The sequence below is a fragment of the Tripterygium wilfordii genome, chromosome 20 (assembly GCF_013401445.1).
Source record: "Tripterygium wilfordii isolate XIE 37 chromosome 20, ASM1340144v1, whole genome shotgun sequence".
Taxonomy (NCBI): domain Eukaryota; kingdom Viridiplantae; phylum Streptophyta; class Magnoliopsida; order Celastrales; family Celastraceae; genus Tripterygium; species Tripterygium wilfordii.
Genome location: NC_052251.1, coordinates 3,298,115 through 3,323,406, shown reverse-complemented (window position 1 = coordinate 3,323,406; position 25,292 = coordinate 3,298,115). Strand labels below are relative to the sequence as shown.

The window sequence follows — 25,292 nt, the reverse complement described above, 5'->3', positions numbered from 1 at the left end:
GTTTGGACATCTAGGTCCACTCAAAAAATACATGGACACATAAGTACCCATGAAAATGTCAATTACATCACTAACCCTGTTATATATCAATTCATGTCACTGTTTCAAACAGTAAAAAAAGTCTCAAATTCAGATAATTTTGGCGACGGTTCGCTACATCACCACCGTCGTTAAACTCTCATCGTTGAGACGCACAATGCCCAGCTAGATTCCATCCAAAACGTCCACCAGAAAGGGAGACCCGAATTGACCCATTTTGCTCGCATAATGTTATTGTTTGAAACAGTAACATGATAATGTTACTCTTTCAAACAATAACATAGACACTAAAAAGTCCATCTACATCATATAACGCTAATATTTTGATTGTATAATTTTACAGTTTCAACACATAGAGGATTAAAAAAATAATTCAAATTATTTGATTGTATAATACTATATTTTCAAAACAGGAACATTGAAACTGTAACATTATAACTGTACGATCTCAAATCTGAACTCAATACATCTTAGATTACGATCTCAAATCTCATATTACATCTTAGATCTAAGAATATGAAGACAAAAAAAGAGTAAAAAAAATAATAAGAAGAAGAATAATAATAAGTAAACGAAGAAGATGATGGTGAAGGTGCGACGGTGGTGGAGGATCGACGATGGAGATGAACGATGGCGATGGTGGAGGCGGAGGTGGCAGTGGTGAAAATGAAGGAGAAGTTTTTTAAATCTAGTTTTTCTAACGTCTATACCTATTGAAGAAGAAGAGCAAATACGAGAATATGAAATTATTAATTTTTAAAAAGAGACACCTATGTGGAAAAAAATGTACTTATGCGGAAAAAAGATTTTCAAGTGGACTTATGTATCCAACAGTTGTCAAAATGGTACTTATATGATATTTGCACAGTTATCAAAGTGGCACTTATATGGCATTTGCTATAAAAATTATGGTATTCGGTTATTGTTTATTATTCAACATGTTTCCTAGTTGTTGATTGACAATCTTTACAAACACACCAACTTTCAATCTCCCAAGGGCACATGCCCAACACAAACTTCTCGAGATTTTATTGAGTGAGCTCTCAATTTTTTTTATTGATAATTGATTGAAACCCTAATTATATCAACTAATAAATATTTAGAGGTTGAACAAATAATCTTATTTGACTCAAACTCCTAAATAACCTAAAATACCTCATTGATTATAATGAAAATACGATAATCCCAAATATAAAAGATTAAAATACCTCTAACCTAAATATAAATATAAATATAAAAGATATTAACCTAATACCTCATTGATGTTAAATCCCAAATATATATATATAAAATATTAAAACTCTAACCATTAAAAATATGGTAGCCAATAAAGTCAAGGTTCCTTTGGTATGGATTTTGGATTCCTAAACATGTTTTATGTGTATTTTTAGGTGTTTGGATAACTAAACTTCAATTGATTCAGAATTTTATAGACACCAAAAAAACTGGAGTAATGCTAGGTAGCCCATATAGTGGTAGCTCATGGGAGTCGAAATCTCTTAAATGAAATTTTAAAACGTTTTAACTCTCAAAATACATGTTAGATTTTTAGAAAAATTACATATTCAGAATCAGCATATAAAACTCTTTCTAACAAGATCCATTGTCGATGAGTTTAATCGGATAAATCTTAATTCAATTGCTTTTTTCAATGGAATTTCAAAAACAAATTAATTCATAACTAAAACAATAAATTCTACATTGTACTTTAAAAAACAATAGAATCTATATTAAAACAATAAATCTGTTGGGCTCCCATGGGCTACCAAACTGATGGGCTACATGTCATTTTTGAAAAAACTGTGTCTAAGAAAATCTAATTCCCTTTAACACAACTTTACTAAAACTCTGACTGATCAAACAACATTTTATTTTTTTGGGTAAAATTGCACTTTTTCATCATATTTTTCAAGATGTATAAGTTTAAACTATAAAGAAAATTGGTTTTTAATCTAACAGTTAGTAGATAGTATGTTATCTTTGAAAATCATAAGTTCGATATGTCTAATATGCGTAATTTGGGGCTATTGTGCTAATTAAGAGATGTATCCTATGTACAAAATAGTAATCGTAGGTTTTGATGTCAAAGGAAAAAAAGAGAACCACGAATAGCTCAGATGACACTTATGTGTATGGTATCTTGTAGAGATCTCGAGTTCGAGCCTCCCCATCCTCTTCCCCTCTATTAAAAAAAAACATTGAAGGGAAAAAAAAAAACATACCACTGGGGTATTGGTATTTTTAGAGTGTGCTTGGATTGAGGGATTTGGGGGAAGGGAAGGGAAGGGAAAGGAAGGGAAAGGGAAGGAAGAGAAGGGAAGAGAATGGAATGGAAAATACATTTCCCTCTCTCATGTTTGGATTGATAAAAAAAGAAAGGAAATAAAAGTAGTTTAATTTACTAGTTTATCCTTATTTTTTATGTTTGAGTGTTATGTCCAACGGTAAAATAGGTTTTAAACTTATAAGTAACTTAATCAGTAATCCCTTCCCTCCAAATGACTCCATTTTGGGAGGAAAGAATTTTGACAAAAATTTAATGAAATCTTCCTCCCAAATCCCCTCAAATCCCTCAACTCAATTTTTTATAAACTATCCAAACAAGGGAATTGGAAGGAAACTCCCTTTCCCTTCTCTTCCCTCCCCTCCAAATCCCTCAATCCAACACAGTTGACATCAGTTGAGATTGACATCATATCTAATACTGATTAAGTAAATTATATATATAGTATGAGCAAAATTTAATCTTTATTAGATCCAATAATATAGGAACTTATCCTAATGTTTTTTCCGTTGACTGTTACCCACTTATTTCTTTACCATTTTTAGTGTGTCACACCTTACCCCATTGACATGGACATCATGTATAATATTGATTAAGTAAGTTATATAGTCTGACCAAAATCAAATTGGAATTTATCCTTGTATTAAAGACGGTTTTTCTATTAAAAAACAGTATTAAGTTTTTTTTTTCATTTTTTAAACGTGGAGGGGAATTTGAGTTCTGGCCGCCAAGGTAATACACACTATCTGTACCATTTCTACTAGCGGCTCAGGTGTCAGTATTAGGTAATTAGTCAGAGAGTTAAAGATTTGAAAGTTTTCGAGTTAGGTATCATTTAGATTTCATATGTATCTATCAAAAAACCATTAATTAATATTGTGGATGAGAAAAATAAGTCATGCCTAATCAGCATGTCAAGTGTCACAGAAACAAAGTCTACGCACTGAAGCTTCCTAGAAGTAGCCATAAAGTCAAGATAAATACAAGGCTCTGAAAGAGATAATTCCCAGGACCCAAGGAAAATCGCAACTACGCTCAAACTAACGTCCAAGGATGCCAAGAGATTAGAATCAATATGTTTGATCCTATTACGACATCCCAAGAAGGATTATATCAACAGCCAAGGAAAAACTTTATCTCATCACTTGTCAACCCCTATATAAAAGCTGAGGTTGATCTAAGGTACGCATTACAATTTGTAATCACTAAGATTATTAGAACTTTCTAAGTTTGACACTGACTTGAACGCCGAAGTGTCCTCAGTCCATGAATGGCCGCCCTCTCTCTTTGTTCTTATAGAATTCACGAAGTCTTACCATTGCATCAGTCCTCTCAGCAGTTGACGCATGGATCGTCCAAAAAATTGGATTTACAAATATTATTAGTTCAACAAATTAAATCAAAGCCTTCTCACTATAGTACAAATATTTTTAATGGAGAACCTGGGCCTAAAAAAATACTTATCAAGAGCATAACAAGTATTCCAACCTTTTTTGTTTTTTAGTTTCTTTTGTTAGACTTTATAAAAGGTATTCCAAATTCAAAAACTATAATTAAATTGAATACTCCATATTAATTAAAAAGTACTTTTTATAAAGTACACACCATAATAATTAAATGTTTTTCCTAAAGTAAGTGAAAAAAACTAAATTTTATAATTGTACATGGTGTTTTATCTCGCAATACAACGAGAGAGAAGACTCGATTGACAATCGACCGAGTTAGACATATGTGTACTCAATTTTCGATTCCAATCGCAAACGTATTTCTCTGTGGTATATCCAAAAAAAAATATCAAACAAAGGACAATTTTAATCCACCATAATATAATCTTATCCAATCCTTTTTAACCCAATCAAATCCCGTTTATTACTATCTAGTCCTATCCAATCTCACATGCCAAACACAGCAGAAGGAACTAGTGTCAGGAATAATTAGGACAAAATCTTGAATAAATCTCAAAGGGTATTAGTATGAGGAAAAAAGTCTTGAACATGAAAATTAATGTACGCAACCTATCCTCTTGTGCACTTGTCATGTCCCAAGCATAGTTTTTAGACCTGAACCGATCCATCGGTTCACCGTCAAACTCGTGAACCGATGGTTTTTACGATCGGTTGTTTGTAATTAACCATATAAGCATCAAACCGGGAGAACATAGGTTGAATCGACGATTTTTCAAAAAATCGTGAACCGTCGATGTATTTAAAAATCATCTAATTGGTGAAACACTGGATTCCGATGAAGACTCGGAGAAGTTGATCGTGGATGCAGAAAAGAGCTGTAGAGTCTAAAAGACTCTCTTATAATATAAAATAATATACTATAATATATATAATATATTTGATGGGACATAAAAAAATTTGAACCATAATATATAATATACTAAATATAAATATATAAAGTATATATTATATATTTTTTGGTAAGTGTATATTATATATTATATCTTAATATATATTATAATATATCTAAATATATAATGCATATTAATTTATTGTGTATTTATAAACCAATGGTTCAACCTTTATCGTGCCAGTTGAATCTCGAAAATCTTGAATTTTCAACATACACGGTTCAATGTACGGATCGGTTTTAAACAATTATTGTCCCTAGGCCACAGGCCCACTACAAACTTCTCAAATTGTTCTGAAGAGATCTCTCAATTTCGTTTATTGATAATTTGGACAGAATTTGAATAAGTGGGAATTGTACATGCTCAAAGAGTATTAGTACGAAGAAAAAATCTTGAATATTAAAAATATTGTACCTAGACTATTCTCTAGAAATGTATCTGTAGGATTGTTAATCGTAGTTGCTTATGACAAATGCATGGTCACTCACAATTTTGAATAAATCTATCTGTAGGGAAGTAACCTTGAATAAGGTTACTCTAGTTGGATCTTACTAGGTCTGACTTAACAGATTTTATCTATCTAATGGCTTATTGTCTAGATGACTGGATTGAATTATTTTTATCATTTGCACGATGTCTAAATTATCGTGTTGGATAGAGATTATATTGACCTTATCTTATTCATGTGGATATATCCTGGAATAGTTGTTATTAAGATAAAGGTTAATCTCTTTATTTGTTATTTCTCCTAATAATAAAAATCTCATCTTAGATAAAGTATTTATTATATCAGGAATTCTCTTATGCGGACACCCGCAAGTTATATTAACTTACACACCTCAATCTCACCATTGATTTGAAACATGTGGGACCCAAAGCAGTGGGCTCCACTTGTCATTTCACTTTTGAAAACACATAAAAAGTGGAGTGCTCAAGTTATTAAGCTGGGAACGTCCGCATTTGAGAATTTCTAATTTATCATGTGGTAAATTGAGAAACATCAAGAGATTGAACAAATTGTTAGATAAAACTAGATTTACTCTCGCTCATATTGTTTTTCAGATGTATTTTCTCTAATAGGTTGTATATATGCACGTCATTTCTCTCCAAGATATGTATCGAAGCAATTGAAGAAAAGTTGAGATCTTGTTTTCAGGTTCGAATGTTTGTTTCATGTTTCTTCTCTTGTAATTGAGCGATAGATCAAATATATAGGTGATTAATATAGTGTTTAATTGTTAGAGTAAAACACCAATACCTTTGTAAAGATTCTCTAGTGGACTCCAGATTCATAGACGGTCATCTAAAGACCTTTGGTGGACTCCAAAGTTGGTTTGAGCTTGGTGGATTCCCAGTAAGATCGTCTCGTTGCAAATCCTTGGTGGATTCTGAGGTACATTATAGTTAAAGTGGATTCCAGCTATGTGAAGCATACACTAGATAAAGGGCCAAAGACATTCGTCTGACCAAACAACTAGACCCACGAGAGTCTAAAGTTCAAAGCCAAAGAGGCCACGGCCTATTACCCGACTGATGACCTAACTACTCTCAAAGCCAAGAAACTTGACTTCGAGAGTGGGGGACAAACTGTATGGACCAAAAATCGTCTACATGAAAATATACACGAAAAGGGCCTACTAAAGCCCGGTTGGCCAAATGGGCCATTGAAGCCCGGTCGACATATTGGCCCATTGAAGCCCAGTGGACTAAGAGGTCCACTGAAGCCCGGTCAACATATTGGCTCACGAGAGTCTAGTCATATGAGCCCACAAAAGGGTTCATCTATTCTACAAAGGCTCAAGGCCCATACTACTAAGAGATCTTATCTAAGTCCTTGGGCCCAATCAAAGCCCAAGGCCCATTTGTACTATTAACATGTGTTGGTCATGTGACCAGAGCACTATAAATATGGGAGGATCTCTCCTCATTAGCACTCTCTCCCGCCTGAGGTATCTCTTGCTCTCCCTCTCTCTCTAAAAGCTTCACTTCTCTCACCACATACTCTCTTCACCGTCAACTGACTTGATCGTCGGAACTTCCCCGACCGACACCACACCAGTGCCAAGCCTGACAGTCGACCTCTACTGTGATCTTGTAGGGTTGTCATAGGCCTCGATCGACGATAACAAATTGATTACTAATTTTTGGATCAACATTTATTATTCTACATGTTTCCTAATTGAGCTCATGCCCAATACAAACTTCCCGAGATTTCATTGAGAGAGCTGTTAATTTTTTTTTGTTGATAATTGATTGAAACCCTAATTACATCAACTAATAAATATGTAGAGGCTGAACGAATAATCTTATTCGACTCAAACTCCTAAATAACCTAAAATACCTCATTGATGATAAATCCCAAATATATATAAAAGATTAAAACTCTCACCATAAAAAATATGGTAGCCAAATATGGAATCGTTATGAAAATCCTCTCCTTTGTCTATCCGAGAGGATCAATGGGCAGGTGGATCCAACCTTCGTGGAGCTTATTGCAGTAACTTACTCCTTACGATGCCTTTTATTGGAAGGATATCGTGAGTTTATTGTTGAGGTGGATTCAAATATTCAACGAATGTCTTAACAGCCTTGACATCGGATGAGTATTTAGATTCTAGGATGGGTCATTTTGATTCCCTTTTAGTAAGCGATCGTATTCAGACTATGTAATCGGGTTTTTTTCTTAATGAATTATTTCCCTTAAAAAAAATGGTAGCCAATAAAGTCAAGGTTTCTTTGGTGTGGGATTTTGGATTCCTAAACATGTTTTATGTGCATTTTTAGGTGTTTGGATAACTAAAATTCAATTGATTCTGAATTTTACAGACACCAAAAAAACTATATCTAAGAAAAACTCAGATTAGGGGAATTCCCTTTAACACAACTTTGCTAAAACCCACTCGATTTTAGGTTTTTTTTGTTGATTCTTAATTCACTTATTGTTAGGTATTTTTAGTGTGTCACATGCTCACAACTGACACTAATTGAGATTGACATCATATCTAATATTGTTTAATAAATTATATATATAATTTATTTAATCAATGTTAGATATGATGTCAATTTCAATTGGTGTCAGCATATATATTGGAACTTATCCTAATGTTTTTATTTCCACCCCTAAATTGGTTATCCCACCCCCAATGATTAATTTTAATTTTTTATTATTATTTTATATATGATTTGATATTTGATTCTTTTGAATTGCTTATGATTTGATATTTGATTCTTATTCCAAAAATTAGTTTTCCAACCCCTTGTTGGTTTTCTCACTCCCATCAATTAATTAAAGCAAACTTATTATATCACATCAAGTAGACAACTTGCAGCATACATTAAATACACCAGCTAATCAATATAAAAAAACAAATTGATGTAAAAAAAACAGTATTAGGTAATTAGAGAGCTAAAGATTTGAAAGTTTTCAACTCCTAGATCTTGTGTTAGGTATCATTTTGATTTCATATGTATCTATGAAAAACCCATCAATTAATATTATGGATGAGAAAAATAAGCAATGCCTAGTCCGCATGTCAGGTGTCATAGGGACAAAGTTTACACACTGAAAATTTCTGGAAGTAGCCATATAGTCAAGATAAATACAGGGTTGGGAAAGAGATAATTCAGCATCCAAAGAAAATCCCCACTACGCTCAAGCTAATGTCCAAGGACGCCAAAAGATTAGAATCAACGCATTTTATCCTATTATGATACCCAAAGAATGATGATATCAACAAGCAAGAAAATCTTTATCTCATCACTTGTTGACCCTTATATAAAAGCTGAGGTTGACCCAAGGTATGTATTAAAATTTACAATTACTAAGATTATTGGAACTCCCTAAGTTTGACACTGACTTGTACGTCAGAGTGTTCCCGGACCGTGAAGGACCGCCCTCTCCCTTTGTTCTTGCAGGATTCATGGAAGCTTGCCATTGCGTCAACCCTCTAAATAGCTGAAGCATGGATCGTCTAAAAAATTACATCCACAAATATTATTAGCTCAAGAAATTAGATCAATGCATCTCACTCGTCAGAATTAATTAGTATTAGAATTAACTTCACGACTAGAATTATCTCATAAAATAAACAATATCGCACACATGAATTTATTTTTTATACAACAATTGTCAAGACTTATGATCCCACTAGATTGATATAATCATAGTCGGCTCTTGCTCAAAGCAATCAAAACTAGAACTTCGGGTACCAGACTGGCTTTGGACAACATAATTTTTAAATATCTTTTACACCTAATCCTCCAATAGTCCAACAGCCTATCACAAATCAATCAAAAAAACTTTAACGAGTTCACTCCTCTCCTCTCCCTCATGCCTCAACACTCACACACATGACACACTACAAGAATAATGGAAAGTTGCTTTATCATCTTTGCCACTGATTCAGATTAGATTCCGAAGCAAATAATCAATCATTTGCTTCAGTAATTGATCCCGTGGCATTAGTTATTAATTGCTTCACTATATTTGCTACGGAACTAAAAGCTGAAGCTAATACATCTATTTTTGTCACGACAAATAACTCTCCCGTGGAAAAAAACAATTTTTTTGCGGCAACAATGGTCCTCAAAAAGAAAATTTTGCTCCATATTTCTAATTTCACTCTCACCTAATCGTTTCTCTCTCTATACATATCCTAAACACAAAGTCAGGAAAGATATTGTGATTTCGGCAGGTATGTTCTTCTTCACTTTTGATGTGTAAATCGTGATTTCGACAGATTCTTTTTCTTCTGATAGAACCCCTTTCAACCTAGACCTTAGCAAGATGAATCAATGGTGAAGAATAACAAAGAACACGAAAGTAGAAGAAGAACAGAGGAAGCACAGAGAACAAACAGAGAAGAACGATACTAGTGTTTCATTTCATTATCAAAACTGATTTTACAAAACCCACTTTAACACTATATAAAGGCTAATATCAGCTAAACCATGTGCTTTTACCAAAATAACCCTAGGATCATATCATCTTCTAATTTGTATGTCGATTTGGTTTTAAAGATGAGTTCTGGCTGTACCCATCGCCAAGAGCTGCTCCCTTCGCCATAGAAAGCTGCAGTATAACGGAGAGAAGACGAGAAGGCCGGTAGAAAAAATGGATCCACACAGTCATTCCGTATACAATTCCTCTATTTTCAAATCCAAACTCGGAATCCAACCTGCGTTGGTATACCCAGAAACCTCTACCAAGGTATTGCTATGATCTGTATATAAAAATTAGTAATTACATGTATATGCGTGCATTCTGCAGGTTTTTAATTCTTTTAATTTTTCAATTAAAATTCTAGTTGTTTCTTGATCATTTGTGCCAATGATTGTCTCAATCGTCTCACTTTACGAGATTTTTTTTTCAATAGGACACCATTTTATAGTGTCGTTTTGGGCATCAAAGTGGCTAGGGTAAGCCCTGAACATAACCCAACCGAATGTCATATAAGTAAAAACCAAACATCTCTCCATAAGAAACGCATTTTTAGTGCTTGGATTTCTAGCATCAATTAATTGTATTGAAAATTTCCTTTAAAATGAGTCCAATGAATAACTTTTTTTTTTTTTTTTAAAATACCACGGAGAATTACATTTTGTGGTTGAAATTGAATCTTGGGTACACATATGTTTAACCCAGTCGATTATCAATTAAGCCAACTCTCATGATGAACCTTAGTTGCACCCCATTATTTACTGAGTACACCTCAATTTAAATAAACTCCAGTGAAAAATAAAACAATTATGAGTTCACCCCATTTTCTATTTTTATCAAATTTTACAAACTACACCCTATAATTTCAACCGTTGGATCTCATCAACGGCTGAGATTAAACAAAATTAAAAAACGAAAAAGCAAAATAATTCATCTTGTTTATTAACCCTAGCCTGAACAAGCCGCCGCTCTCACCATCTCCTCCTAGTCTCTTCCGGCATTATCTCCACCTTCATCTCCACGAAGATGGCGCTGCTACTCAAGTCTTCATCTGTTGGGAAGGTACAACTGTTGGGAAGGGGATATGATCAATAGAACATGGCTGGATCTGGGCTGGGATAGTGGCGCCCACTTAGTGATCGGTCCACTAGGTCACGCAAATCCTAAGAAGTTCTCATGGATGAGCCACATGCAGGGAAACTTGCATTCATTTTCATCGGCCCTTCGCATCTTTCCAATTCGTCACCGGAGATCGCCAACCTCGAGGATCATGAAGCCCCCACCCTATCTCACTTGAAATGCAAGGTTTGGTTTGGTCGCACCTCTTTGCGAGAGAAGCTGTGCAAGTGAGAGAGATGAGGGAAACGAAGGAGAAAGAGAGAATGTGGAGGGAAATGGTAGAGTTAGGCAGGGGTGTATACAAATGAGGGTTTTTTGTTGATTTTGGGGTGCATTTAGTAAAATCTGGGGTACAAATAAGATTCATCAACTCTCATTGGTATGACTAACTATTTTCTTATAACCTATGAAAGAGGATTTATTTGATAATAAATAATTATATTAAAATTTTAATTAGAACTATTTTCCAATATGTTATAATATTTCTTAACTAAATCTTCTTTCACTACAGACAAATATTTTTAATAGAGAACCTGTGCCGTTAAAAAAATACATATCAAGGGACAAGGGCATAACAAGTTCGGTTTACAATGATATTGAAGTCCAGTAATTCATCTGGATTTAGCTAGCCTGTGGCCCTGCCACATTCTATGGGGCCTTTATTTTTATAGGCCCATTCAACCTACAAGCTCAAGCCCAATATGTTGATCTCCATTATCTTGTTAGACTTGTTTTCCTGTTAATAGTCTTAATACCCACAGCGGCGTCGTATATGGGATTCCTCTCCTTGTCGGCTTCTATGGCCATCTTAAAGTTAATGATGAAGAGCGAACAATACGAACCAAATCCGCACCAAGCCATGAAGTTCTTTTTGTGTTTGATGCCATTTGCAGTCCTGGTAAGTTGTTGTAAGTTTTGATTTGTTAAAGAGCTTAAACTGAAATGTACCCGGAAGCTGATTTTTGTCCATAATCCCCGACCCCCGTGTATGGCTAGTGGGTGTGAGGAGCTGGGTCCTGTACTTGTTTAGGCCATATTATATCCTTGTATTTCATTTGTTTCATGAATCAGGTTTTCCATTTTTTTTGTATTTCAACTCGGTGTGGTCTGTCCATCAATTGAATTGGTGATTTCTGATGCTTTGTGTAAATGATATGAACATGGTAAAATGAGTTTCTTTGACTAGGTTTGTCTGCGTTTATGCGATCAAAGACGGATTATTTGCCTTGGATTATGAGCGTTGTTCAACTTTTGGAACTAGAGGACTTGACGTTAGACTTTTCTAACTTTTTAATGGTGATGGGCTTGTAAGTTTCTTTATAGAATCTTAATCCCTTAGAGTGTATTTGGATTGAGGGATTTGGGGAAGAGAAGAGAAGAGAAGAGAAGAGAAAGAGACTTTCCTTCCAATTCTCTTGTTTGGATAATTTATAAAAAATTAAGGGCAGGGATTTGAAGGGAATTGGATGGAATATTTCATTAAATTTTTATCTAAATTCTTCCTTCCCAAAATAGAATCATTTGGAGGGAATGGATGACTAATTAAGTTATTTATAAGTTAAAATCTTATTTTATCCTTATACATGACACTTCTAACATAAAAGTAAGGATAAATTAGTAAATTAAACTAATTTTCTTTCCTTTCTTTTTTTTATCTATCCAAATATGGGAGAGAGAAATGTATTATTCCTTCCATTCTCTTCCCTTCTCTTCTCTTCCCTTCCCTTCCCCCCAAATCCCTCAATCCAAACACGCTCTTAGGGTGGATTTTGCCAAACCATCTATTGGTATCATGACTATGCCTGCATTAGTTATTCTGCTTTAAAGGTTTTTGGAAGTATGAGTCTGAGCTCATATGTCTTTAGTGTTTCATCATGGGCAGCGTCAATGCATTCAATGATGTCTACTTCAAGAAACAGAACAATATTTACTAGTGAATTGGATTCTTAGAAATGCATAGATAAATGTTTTCCCTATGGATGTGTAAACTTCATAGGTAACCTCAGTGTTCAAGTACACATCTATTGCTTGGAAATTTTTGACCTTTGTTGGATTTAGATGGAGAATGAGGGTCATTATTCAATTTAAAAATTAAAATAATATTAACGAAATAATAAGCCTATACGCTGTTGAAAGTACATATGTATATCAGTACATATGTGTATGTAACTTTTGACATGATTGATGAGTACCAATTTCTATTCTTTAGTCAAAAGGACAAAAAAAAATGCAAATCATGCGTTTTATTTCAGTTGCAGTATGTGAACTTATATGCTGATTCAAAATCTCCTGTGCAAATGCATTTGTGATATTTTTCTGCAAACATGCAATAATGACAAAATCATCAAATCTCCTTGCTCAATATCTGTAAGCATCTGCTTCATATAAAGTACTTACATGTGTTATCATTCCGGTGGATGAAAGCATTTTGTGCATGTCTTTTTACCCCTATAAGAAGTAGAGATATTCAATACCACTATCTCTTTTAAGTTTTACCCTTCCAAAGCATGAAGGCATTGATCTAGGGTAAGTGTTTTATGGGAGGGGGCATAGACTATTTGTTGGATGTTTTTAAGTTTCCGAAGTAGTTTAAACGTTTTCCCTGTGGCACAGAATCAAGTAATTTGATTGACTAGCGATGGAAGAGGCATCTAGAATAAAGAAGTATGCGGCTGATATTACCTCCATAAGGGAAGCACAAGACCGCATCAAACCTTTCATACACAAAACTCCCGTCCTCTCCTCAGAAACTCTTAGTTCTATTTCTGGAAGGAAGTTATATTTTAAGTGTGAATGTTTTCAGAAGGGGTGAGTAATTAATTATTAGTGAATGATCTCTGACCTAAAAATTTTTACCTTTCTTCCTATGTTATAATCCTTTTCTATCAACATCTAAAACCTTCTTTCCTTTTTGTATCACCCATAAAAGTGGAGCATTTAAATTCAGAGGTGCCTGCAACGCGATATTTTCCCTTGCCGATGACCAAGCTGTTAAAGGGGTTGTAACGCACAGCAGGTTTGCTCTAAGCTCATTAATGTGAGAAGTTGATAGTTTTGATTTGCTTCAGTCCCCTGATCAAATCCTCCAAACTAGTGGTAACCATGCTGCAGCGTTGGCTTTGGCTGCAAAATTACGGGGCATTCCAGCTTATATAGTTATTCCAAGAAATGCTCCAAAATGCAAAGTTGAGAATGTATTGCGTTATGGTGGTCAAGTTATCTGGAGTGAAGCAACAATGCAATCAAGGGAGAGTACTGCAAGCAAGATTTTACAAGAAACAGGTGGAGTTCTGGTACATCCATATAATGATGGGCGGATTATAAGGTACATGTTGTTTCCATTTCTTTATTGCATCTATAATTTTTTTGAAATTTTGAACATCGTGATCGTGGTTATTGCCAATGAAGATTCATGTACCTATTCTATTACCTCAATTCTGCTCCTTTTAATTGTGTGAAGCCATAGAAAAATAAAGCATAAAACTTCCAATTAATTTTCCAAAAACTGCTGGAATTATGGTTTATTGTGTTGTAGGATGATTATATGCGCAATTTTATTTCTTTCTCCGTGGCTGAAACTCATAAAAATGTGGATTTATGACCATGAAAATTTATGTAACTTGTGCAAGTAATGTGATTATAATTTGGTTTTTGACTTTTCATGAAGTGGGCAGGGTACCATATCACTGGAGCTTCTGGAGCAAGCCCCACATTTAGACACCATTATAGTCCCTATAAGTGGTTTGTTGAACTCATCATAGTGTTTATTTATTATTTTCTTTCCATATTCTTTTATTTTCTGCTTTGATTTTCTTTTGTATGATTTTCTTCTTGATCAAGAATGATATATATTTCAGGTGGTGGTTTGATATCAGGGGTGGCATTGGCTGCCAAATCCATTAACCCTGCCATTCGAATTTTCGCTGCTGAACCTCAGGGAGCTAATGATGCTGCTCAATCCAAAGCGGCTGCTCGGATTATAACATTACCCGAGACCAATACAATTGCTGATGGGCTCAGAGCTTTTCTAGGAGATCTTACCTGGTAGGGTAACGATACATATTTTTCAATTGCAAATGTTCAGGATGCATCTATAGGCTTCCATTTTTTTTTTCTTTTCGCTTTGATTTTTGTGTCTGGGTTTATGCCAGACACAGACATATGCTTCTTTTTTGCTTTCATTTCTCTATAAGGATCCGTACACAGTGAACCTGACTAACATGTAACACTACCTTTTTGGTGGTGCAGGCCTGTAGTGAGAGATCTGGTTGATGATGTGATAAATGTTGAAGATACAGAGATAATACAAGCCATGAAGCTCTGTTATGAGATTCTAAAGGTCGCAGTTGAACCTAGCGGAGCAATAGGCCTAGCAGCTGTCTTATCCGATAGTTTCAGGAAAAACCCTGTTTGGAATGATTGCAAACACATAGGAATCATACTTTCAGGAGGCAATGTTGATCTTGGTATGCTCTGGGATTCCTTTAGAAAATGATGTCAAATTTGTCTTTGCTCCTTTATAAAAAAGTTTTCCTAGGCAATGAAAATATGAAATTTCAGCACCCTTTGATGTCAAGATAAATGGTAGCAACAATTTATTCTATTGTAATGCGACACATATCTTCCAATATATTCTTAACCATTTTATGTGCAATGGTTAGTTCTCTTTTTGGGAAATCATGGGGGGTATTGATTCTTTCATTTGCTGGAAAAGATGTAATGTTGAAGGCAATTTTGCAAGCTATTCCTACTTACTCTATGCAGCTTTTTAAATTCCCTATCTCCCTTTGTAATAACCTGGATCAGATTGTAAGAAAATTTTGGTGGGGAAGTTCAGGAACAAAGAATGGGGCATGCTGGTTACCGTGGAAAACTCTATGTAATTCCAAGAGAGAGGGGTTTGGGTTTTAGGAATTTTCATGGATTTAACATGGCTCTTCTAGCAAAATAATGCTGGAGAATCATGACTATTCAGAACTCTCTCAAGTAGGGTACTACGAGCTCTTCCTCTGATGACGAGATGGAAAATACACTTCTCCTTGAAGCTGAAAGATTGGGCTTGGAAATGAGTAGGGGATCGACATTACGTGAACGACGTGTGTACATTGACCGAGGATCCATCCAAAGCTGTTAGGTGTAAAATACACCTAGTTTTATGAGCTTAAAGTTGTATTTTTCTATGTTGTTTAGTGTAAAATACTGCCCATATTGGTATTTTTATGAACAGGTATTGCCGGAGAATAAATTCATTACTGGACAGAAGTTGTAACCTATTTCGCAACTTGTTGCGGCCGCAGAACGCGGGAATCAGACTTGTGTGATTAAGTTGCTGACGTGGCAAAGACAATTGGGTCAGTTTAGGGCTTGCTAAAGACTATATAAGCAGTGTTATGTTGAGACAAAACGGACTTTTTTTTGCACGATTGAAGACCTAACAACAAAGAGAGGGTGACAGCAAGAAAGAGGACAAGAAACATCAAATTGGCAGACCAATTTCTTCGGCAAATCTCCACTCTTCCATTGATTTGAACATTGTTAATGAGTATCTTTATGGTTTTTATTATAACTATGTGTAGCTAAACTATTTTCTAGTTAGGGTTTGGTAATTCTTCTACCATAAACCTTGTGCACAGATTTGATTAACAATCAGACTAAGTTTAATTCTTTGTTCTCTGGATTGATTGCTTATTTCCTATTGTTATGCATGCCTGATCAACATCATAATTCTAGGAATTGTTAGTTAAACATATTCGGCTGACCATGACCCGGTGTTTGACGAAGTAACAAGAACTTGCGTAAGATCCAAGTTTTGGGAACATAGGACATAATTGATTGGGTAATAGACCATTATCATAGATTGTGCAACTGTCAATTTCCTAGTGCTTATGCTTGTCTTAGGAAACTCTTAGGATAGACCAACCAAGACTCCTTTGATAAGAAAAGATCTTGCAACTGGACCAAAGTCAGGATCGTTGTTTAGGGAAATCTAATTGACTGCAGCTGGACCAAGGCCTTTCAATTGACATTGTTAAACTTTTAAATTGTGTGATTGCGTATTAATCTGTGTGCACAGGTGGAGGTAGTTGGCAAGCCAAACCCAAGCTAGTTTTTCATTCATTGATATTTTAGTCCTATTTTATTGTTAGTTGATATTAGAAGCATCTGAATTTAATTTACACTATTGTTAGTAGTTATAGTTGGTAATTAATACAGTCCTCGTGGATTCGACCCCATTCACTATTTTACTGTCAGTTGGCACGTACACTAGCGATTGGGATAAACCCGTCGGTATTGAGTTGCAAGCATTTCTTGCAATAAAAAGTATCGATCAAAAGCCATGAGCGACTTTTCAACAATGATTTTTGCGTATAAGTTGAGATCTATTCTTGCGTATCCATGTAAGAGTGGAAGCTCACGATCCTTATTTCCAGCAAAAAAAGAAACGCGACTGGAAAGTTAGGATGGTCTGGACTACATCTGGGGCTTGGGCTTGTCGGTTGAATGGACCACAATAAATAAATGCCCGATAGAATGTGGACAAGCTAAATCAAGATGTATTACTGGACTTCAATATCATTGTAAACCCAACTTGTTATGCCCATGAGATGTATTTTTTTAGGGCCCAGGTTCTTTATTAAAAATATTCGTACTGTAGTGACTAAAGAAGATTTAGTTGAAAGACATGTACATGATCACTTTCCACTGTTAACAAAGTCCAGTTTGTCGGTTTGATTCAATACAATTGATGTTAGAAATCTAAGCTCAAACTCATTAATAAATATTGTCCATTCTTAAGCCCAAAAAATATGTTTATTATAGAGAGGCGTTTGGTCTTTACTTATATGACACTCGGTTGGGTTATGCCTAGAGTCTGCCCTATTACTTTGGTGCCCAAAGGGCACTATAAAGTGGTGTCCTATCGTAAAAAAAAAAAAAGTCCCGCAAAGTGAGACAATATTCATAGATCGTGTGTGTGAGCGTTGAAGCTTGAGGGAGAGAGGAGAGATGTGCAATCCTTCTTATATTTGGACGAGTATATTGGCAGCAAGAAGATGGTATGCTTTTATTACAACAACCCATGGCGAGGGGCGTCGCATTGGATAAGCAATACTGGGATGGTAATAACAATGGAATCTATACTGTGCGGAGCGATATCATAGATTTGTGGAAATCGAAAGTAGAGAAGCTTCCTCATGTTCTTCTGATAGTAATCGGCACCATATGTACGTGGGAGACCATTTGGGGTTTACAAACACAACCATCTCCTCGATCTTTTATTTGGAGGGCTTATCGACAAATAATTCCTACAAAGGAAGATGGGAAGCCTCCTCCGGAAGGGTTCACGAAGATTAATTGGGATGCTGCTTTGGATAATCATCGTCTTTATTCAGGTGTCGGAAGTGTTATCTGAGATGATTTGGGACATGTTTTGGCTTCGAGCATGGATTTGGGATTTCATAGTATCATATTTGAAGGGGATTGCAAAAATATATGGTTTATATTGTGTACCAAACAAACCCCTTGTGTTAGGTGCCATTTTGATTTCCTACATATTTATGAAAAAACAATTAATTAATATTATTAGCTCAACAAATTAGATCAAAGCAATCTCACTCATCAGAATTAATTAGTATTAGAATTAACTTCGCGACAAGAATTGTCTATTACAAATTGATTGATGTCCATCATTTGCTAATCTTTCTCTCTCCTTGTACCCATCGGACCAAACAATTTAATTTTCCAAATTTTTTCTTCTTCATAAAGTGAACAATATCACACATGAATTTGTTTTCATACGGCAATTGTCAAGACTTATGATCACACATCGGATTGATATATCAAAGTTGACTCTTACTCCAAATAGTCAAAACTAGGGTTTTGGACACCAGATTGACTCATAGCACCATAATTTACACCTAATCCATTAGTCCAGCCGCCTATCCCAAAATCAATCAAAAAACTTTAAACTTATTCCCTTTAAAGCCCAGACCTTGCAGCTGACAATCCATAATAACATCGTTAAAATCTTGAATCTGAGTATCATTACCAACACTTCCACCAACTTTTTCAGATAAACTCATTATAGCATTAAAGTCACCAGTACACAACCATGGGCTAGATGCTGAGTTTTTGAGGGAGCGAAGTAAATCCCATGAATATCTTCTCTGACTAGCCTTAGGATGGTCATAAAAAAAAGTCAAACGCCATGGTTCACTCCTATCATCATCAATTAAGACATGTATGTGACGTGAGGAATAAGAAACAACTGATACTCCAACATCCTCTTGCCACAGCAACATCAAGCCACCACTCAAGTCTACCGCATCCATTGCCAAACCATGTTTAAAATGCAACTCATTTCTAACTGAATCAATTCTTGAAGAATGTCTAAAATTCTTGAAGAATGTTGCCAGTTGTTTCTTAATAAATCATGGTATTTCCCATAAAAAAATTGTGGATGACCCACAAGAAAATTGATCAAATAATTTGTGAATATTATATGTAGTTTGTTTATATGTGTGTGTGTGTGTGTGTATATATATATATATATATATATATATATATATATATATGAAGAAAATTGACAAAAAAACAGATTCAATCTCCCCTCTCAACTGATCTAGCTGCCATCTAGCGTAACTGTAAAAACATCTCAAATCCCGAGGCTTTAGCAACCCCTTCTGCACCAATCTTGCAGCTTCATCCAAACTGTTTCGAGCACCAAAACAAAGACCAAGTATCACCTCTTCAACGCCAGGAAGCTTAGACACTCGCCGATTACTCTTTTCATCAGTGCGGTTGATGCGGTGCTGTTCTGCGACATAGCGATGAGAGTCCTCGTTTCGTCTTGAGATTCAAGGATGTTGACATCTAAAAAGCAAAGACCCAGACTAGTAATTATAATATCTAATGGAAACAACATGGTGAAGACATTAAAACAGAGAAAGGTGTAATTTTTTAGGACCCTTCTACCATTTTTTTATACCAAGAATACTAAGCCAGAAGAAACCAGCAAGTTGAGAACAACCCAAAAAAGTTATTTGTAGCGGCATACAAAATAGCGAAAAAATAACCAACAAATGCTAATCTTATTTCGAGACAACAAGCCATGGAAGCTTAATGCTCTGGATTTTGAAGCCGCGGTGTTGGAATAACAATCAAAGGTCTCGCCTTCTTGACAATAATCCCTTATTTTTCTGATAATTCGAGCTCTTCGCCTGGCGGTAACTTCCAGTCAAAAGATTGCAACCATGAAGCCAACAAATACATCAGCATCTTCTCTGCTAAGGGAACCCCAGCACAAATCCTCCTCCCAGAACCAAACGGAAGATACTTACAATTATTACCAGAGAAATCCAATTTGCAATCTTCACCATTCAAAAACTTCTCAGGCCTAAATTCTAAGGGGTTGTTCCAAAGTTCAGGGTCTCTATGGATAGCCCAAACGTTCAGCAGATGAGCTTGGACAACATGGTACTAGCGTTGGTACTGCAGGGTGCAAGCGACTTGTTTCCTTCATGACAGCATCCAAATAGTGTAGTTTGGGCAAGTGGAACTCTTCAACAGAGTTGTTCACACCAACCACTTCATCCAATTCCAGCTGGACTTTTTTCATTATCTCTGGATACATCATCATCTCCTCTCCTTGTAATGTTCCTCCCCACAGTATGTTCATGATAGTATTAAATAAAGTCACAAAAGCCAATTCTCCAAAATCCAGACATTCCCCTGCTTTGCCATGAACATTCTTTATACTCTTCTCTGTAGGACCTAGGCTACATAAGAGGGGGGGTGAATTGTGTCCCCAAATTGCTATTAGGAATCCTCTAATACAAAATCGTCACACAACAACACAGCACACACAAAGACTTGGTCTCTAGTAGGATATCCTAAACCAGTTCAAGCAAATTTCAATGAGGTTTTTAATCAAGTCAACCAAATCACTTGTAATACAAGTATGACAAAAACAAGTTTCAACAAGATATAGAACAAAGTCCAGACAATGTATATAATATTAGATTTAAGATAATGAACAAATATTCAAGATTTAATCAATGTATAGTTTATATGATAAGCGGAAGCAATTTCGTTAATTAATAGAATAATTTCAAATCAATGCAAACTTGACTTTTTCCAACTAGACCCGTATGTATCAATCAAACAAATATACTCCCTCCGTCCCATTTTAATTGTCCTCTATTCCTTTTTGGGATGTCCCAAAATGAATTGTCCATTTCCATTAATTAAAACTAATTTCATCCATTTTTTCCATCTTACCCGTATTTATCCATTAATTGAAAAGCTAGAAGAGCTCAACAACCAACTCAATAAATGAGGGTATAAATGTCAAATTGAAGAGGAGTAATGCACTTTCTTAAACTGTGTGTAAAATTGAAGGGGACAATTAAAATGGGACGGAGGGAGTATTAGTTTCTAATCATATAAAACCAGATTTAAAGCAATAAAACAAAACTGTAAAAGAGTAGGGTTTAGAGATATGCAAACAGTGATTTATAGTGGTTCGACGACTTTACCAAGTTCTCCTACGTCCACTCCCTATGCACCCTTGCTTAGGAGTTCAATCCACTATGGAATGGTGATTTTCCGGAGTTCACCACCGAAACTCAGACGTTTTCACAAGTTAACCCTCCTAACTTTTACACACGTGGTTTTAAAGGCAAACCACAAAAACTCTCACAAACTTACAAAGGTTACACGTTTAAGTACAAGGTTCCTCTCAAACAAATTTAGAGTGTTTGGGAGATAGAAACTCTCAAGTATAGTATATGGCTCGTGGGTTTGGATGAGAGAATGGTAAGTATAAGAGCTTTTACAAATCAGAATATAGTATGAGAAAGCTTGGTTTGATCAAGATGATAGCTGAGAATTTTGAGCTTTTCTTTGACCTTTCTTGGTTGAGAGAATGATAGATATGCACGGCTCAATGTGTTAGCTTTCTTGTCTCACTTGTGGTCTTCTCATGTTGCTATATAAGTCAGCCACAAGCTAGGCAATTTGAGTTTGAAAAATTCCTTAAAGTTCTCCTCTTGATTTTTGGTAATCAACTCCACAAACTTGCCTTTCTGATTATGGGAAATCATCTCCTTCAAGTCACACGTTTTTCTTCTCCTTTGTCTTGATTTTGTTTCTCCAGAAATTCAGCAATCTTGACTTATAGGATCTCCATGCAAAAGGAAACAAATAAGCTCCACTTTATTTTGAAGAATAACTAGCTGGCGCCTAGGGTCTTCTTTGTAACATAAAGTCAGCTCCTCATGATTTGTATGGAAACAACCTTTTGGTATTCTTATCATCAATGTGTAGATTCAGCTCTATGAGATTTTCCTCTTAATGACCTTGACTTCAGCTTCAAATCTTCTCAAAAAGGAAACCAGATTCGTCACTTTAATTCTTGAATCAGCTCAGTGAACTAGCCCCTTCAAATCATAATAAACTCCTCTTGTTTTTCATGGCTATGCACATAAGGAGACTTCCTTATTCAAGTCCAGACGTTAAGCTCCTTGATGAATAATTATTTCCAATAAATTCTCCTTCCTCATCGACCACCTCACTTGCCGACATGGCACTTTCAAAATTTGCTTCAATCAATCTCTAGTGGATTGTCAAGGGTACTTAGGAATTTCTTAGCAAGCCCTAGGTCAAGACCATTCTTGGACCGCCGGATAGCTTACATATTCATTGGAGTATTTAGACTCAACCTAAAATATTTTAAAAAATGTTTGTAAGCTCGTTTGAGCTTCATGCTAGAAACATAGGTTAGTTATGATCAAATAATTAAACTTTTAGCATATATAGCATTATAAGCATAAGCAATTTGCACATGAATCATTTAGTTAAGATATACTCAAGATCACGTATTCAACATGTATTTTGGCGAATAGTCATCAAAACATGTTTTTTAACATTTTAAGACATATTCAAGTCGATTATGCTCACACGCATTTTGGCACACAATCATCAAAAACACAATGTTGACCTAGATACTAAGTCTTGGTTCAACTTTCTCCACCTCTTGTTTTGTCAAACTGTAACAAGCGTCAAGACTTGTTTTGCTAGTAATGGCGAGCTAATCACAACCCATTCTCACTTGCATCAAGTACGCCTTATTCATGTACGCCTTCTTGATCCTACAACTAAGATCTCAATAACACTGTTTGTTATTTTCACGGAATTGGAGCTCCATAATTTCCTAAAATCTACAATTCAAAAAAAGTTACATAATTTTTAAAAGTCACCTCGCACATCATTGGATTCAAATTATAGACTCTATAATTTTAAATGAATTACGGAGCTCCCATATCGTCTACAATATACATAAATCGTCTATATGTATATGCATATGTAGAGTCAAATCTTGATTTATTAATCAAGATAAGACGCCATATAGATATGATAAGATCTTGCATGTTAGGACCCAATTCTGGGAATTAGCATATCTAATTAACAAATTGATCAACTATCTGTCTTAGAAATTCGATAAACATTCTGCTCCATGTAATTTATGCAGTAGTGTTATCATTTTTTGGAACAAAAATGCCATCATTCCTTTAAAGCTACACGTTTAATTTTGATGATGACATTGTTGTTTTTTTTAACTTTTCTCTTTGTTAAACGAAATTTCAAAAGGTTTCAACTCTCAAAATACATATTAGACTAGTTGTGTGACCTCGCTTCGTGCGGCATGTAATCCTATGTTTATTAAAAGCATTACACATTCAACTTACATAAATATGTGGCATAGCTATATAACTTCTTTAATAAAGTTAATTTTTTTTTAATCCATGTGACATGCGCTTGCCACTTAGATTATGTAAGTTTATGGATAGAAAAATTATGGACATATATCATTTTTGATATATTTATTAAACTGTCACCTTGGAATCATGCACTCTTAAATAATGGATATTGCATTATATTTTTTAAATTAACAAATGATTTGGATAGTAGATGGTGAATTTGTCATATTTGGTCATAAGTTGCGTCTAACATTCATATTATCACGCACTTGATCTTAGTAACGAAACCAAGCATGATTTCTATGTTGTTAGAGATGCGATATGAACATAAGATTTCCAATAGATCGAATAACGACGAAATAAATATAAAGCATTCTCGGACCCATTTCGTAGGAAGTTCTTCGTAACTAAGTTCCTGATCACCACTGCAATGATATCCAATATGTAAACACTATCTACTCCACATTCACATTATCTAACATAGAAATTCCATACATGGAAGAAATACATGAAGAGCAAATCATTCGCCACCCCAATTGACACAATTGCAATTTTGGCTTGCAGTGCAACTAAAAGAAGAATGAGTGGAACAGCAGAAAACTTTACAAACGTATAGAGGAGACACGAAGAAATTATTCAAGTATGCCAAATACTGAAGGCTTACATATACAAAACAAAGTCATTATTTTGAGAACCCAGATTTCTTTTTAAATAGCAAATGAAATATGGTTGAGAAGTAGTGAACTACTGAACTGCATCCAAGATAGTAAATAAAATTCTAAGAGATCCAAACTGCACGTAACAGCCTTCGGCTTGAGAAGAAGAGCCATTGCTGCTTCAATATAGACTTGGGATTCCACTATATCCAACTTTTATTCAGTAAGGCTGCACAAAACCACCAATATAATTCGACATTTATATCGGCATTAAAACCGACCATGACTCATATTAATTGTGTTATCCATTAAACTACGATGTAATCAAGCAAGTGATATTGGAAAAGCAAGTAAATGGGCCAATATGAACCTGTATACCATGTTAAACACATGAAATAATTGTTCATCGAAACTAAATTCTCAAGAAAGGTTAGTGTTATGATATGAGTTTTAATGATGAAGTGTGCATTCTATATGTTGATCAAAATATGTGTTCTATGTTTGCTATGCATTCTTAATTATATTCTGAACTTGTTTCTATCCTTTAATGCTTTAATTTGCAAGGCTAACAAAGATCAAGACATGAAGCTTTTAATCAAGCTTACAAGTCACTAAGTTTCAGGTTCCAGATTTCACTATGAATTGTCTTGTTGTTTTGGCCTTTGCTACTCTTACACAAGTTAGCATATCACAAGTTGTCATCCTATAAAGTCAAAGCTTGCTGAAATTCAATGAATGAGTGCAGAAAAGAAAGATTAGCAGCTGATTTGAAATGACAGCTAGCAAAGCATGCTGAAAATTAAATTATGAAGACTTTCCTAGCACCTACAAACATCACATGTTCAAGTTACTGCAAAAAGTTAAAGATGGCTGCAATTGTTGAAAAGAAAAGCAATGAAGTAGGTGAAAAAGATAAGAAGTCAAAGGTGGCTGTAAAAGAAATAAAAGAGATGACATAAGTTGTTGGAATTATTGAAGAGATAAGAAGAAGAAATAAATGGAGAAGACAAGAAGTAAAAGACAGCTGCAAAAATAAATAAAAGGGAGCTGAAATATTTCATATCACAAAGCTTTAGAGGTCAAAAAGGTATAGCTCAATGCAACGGACATATTTAGGAATTCTAGTGCATATAAATGCTCA

General features: G+C 35.0%; 1 protein-coding gene and 1 pseudogene across 1 annotated transcript; one reads left to right on the top strand and one right to left on the bottom strand.

The window, feature by feature from the left end:
- Nucleotides 1-11,497: 11,497 nt before the first annotated feature.
- On the top strand, nt 11,498-15,405 carry LOC119986661 (serine racemase-like). Its single transcript, XM_038831308.1, has 7 exons — nt 11,498-11,635; nt 13,351-13,545; nt 13,667-13,753; nt 13,832-14,062; nt 14,405-14,478; nt 14,595-14,781; nt 14,986-15,405. The coding sequence occupies exons 2-7, from the start codon at nt 13,376-13,378 to the stop codon at nt 15,230-15,232; spliced, it is 996 nt and encodes a 331-aa protein (XP_038687236.1). The 5' UTR covers nt 11,498-11,635; nt 13,351-13,375; the 3' UTR covers nt 15,233-15,405.
- A 4,449-nt stretch (nt 15,406-19,854) lies between these two features.
- Nucleotides 19,855-20,413, bottom strand: LOC119986856 (annotated as a pseudogene).
- Between the last annotated feature and the right edge of the window lie 4,879 nt (nt 20,414-25,292).

Coding starts and splice junctions, on each gene's coding strand:
- LOC119986661 (XM_038831308.1), top strand. CDS start 13,376: ATGGAAGAGGCATCTAGAATAAAGAAGTATGCGGCTGATATTACCTCC. Junction 13,754..13,831: donor GGGGTTGTAACGCACAGCAG/GTTTGCTCTAAG, acceptor CCTCCAAACTAG/TGGTAACCATGCTGCAGCGT. Junction 14,063..14,404: donor AATGATGGGCGGATTATAAG/GTACATGTTGTT, acceptor CTTTTCATGAAG/TGGGCAGGGTACCATATCAC.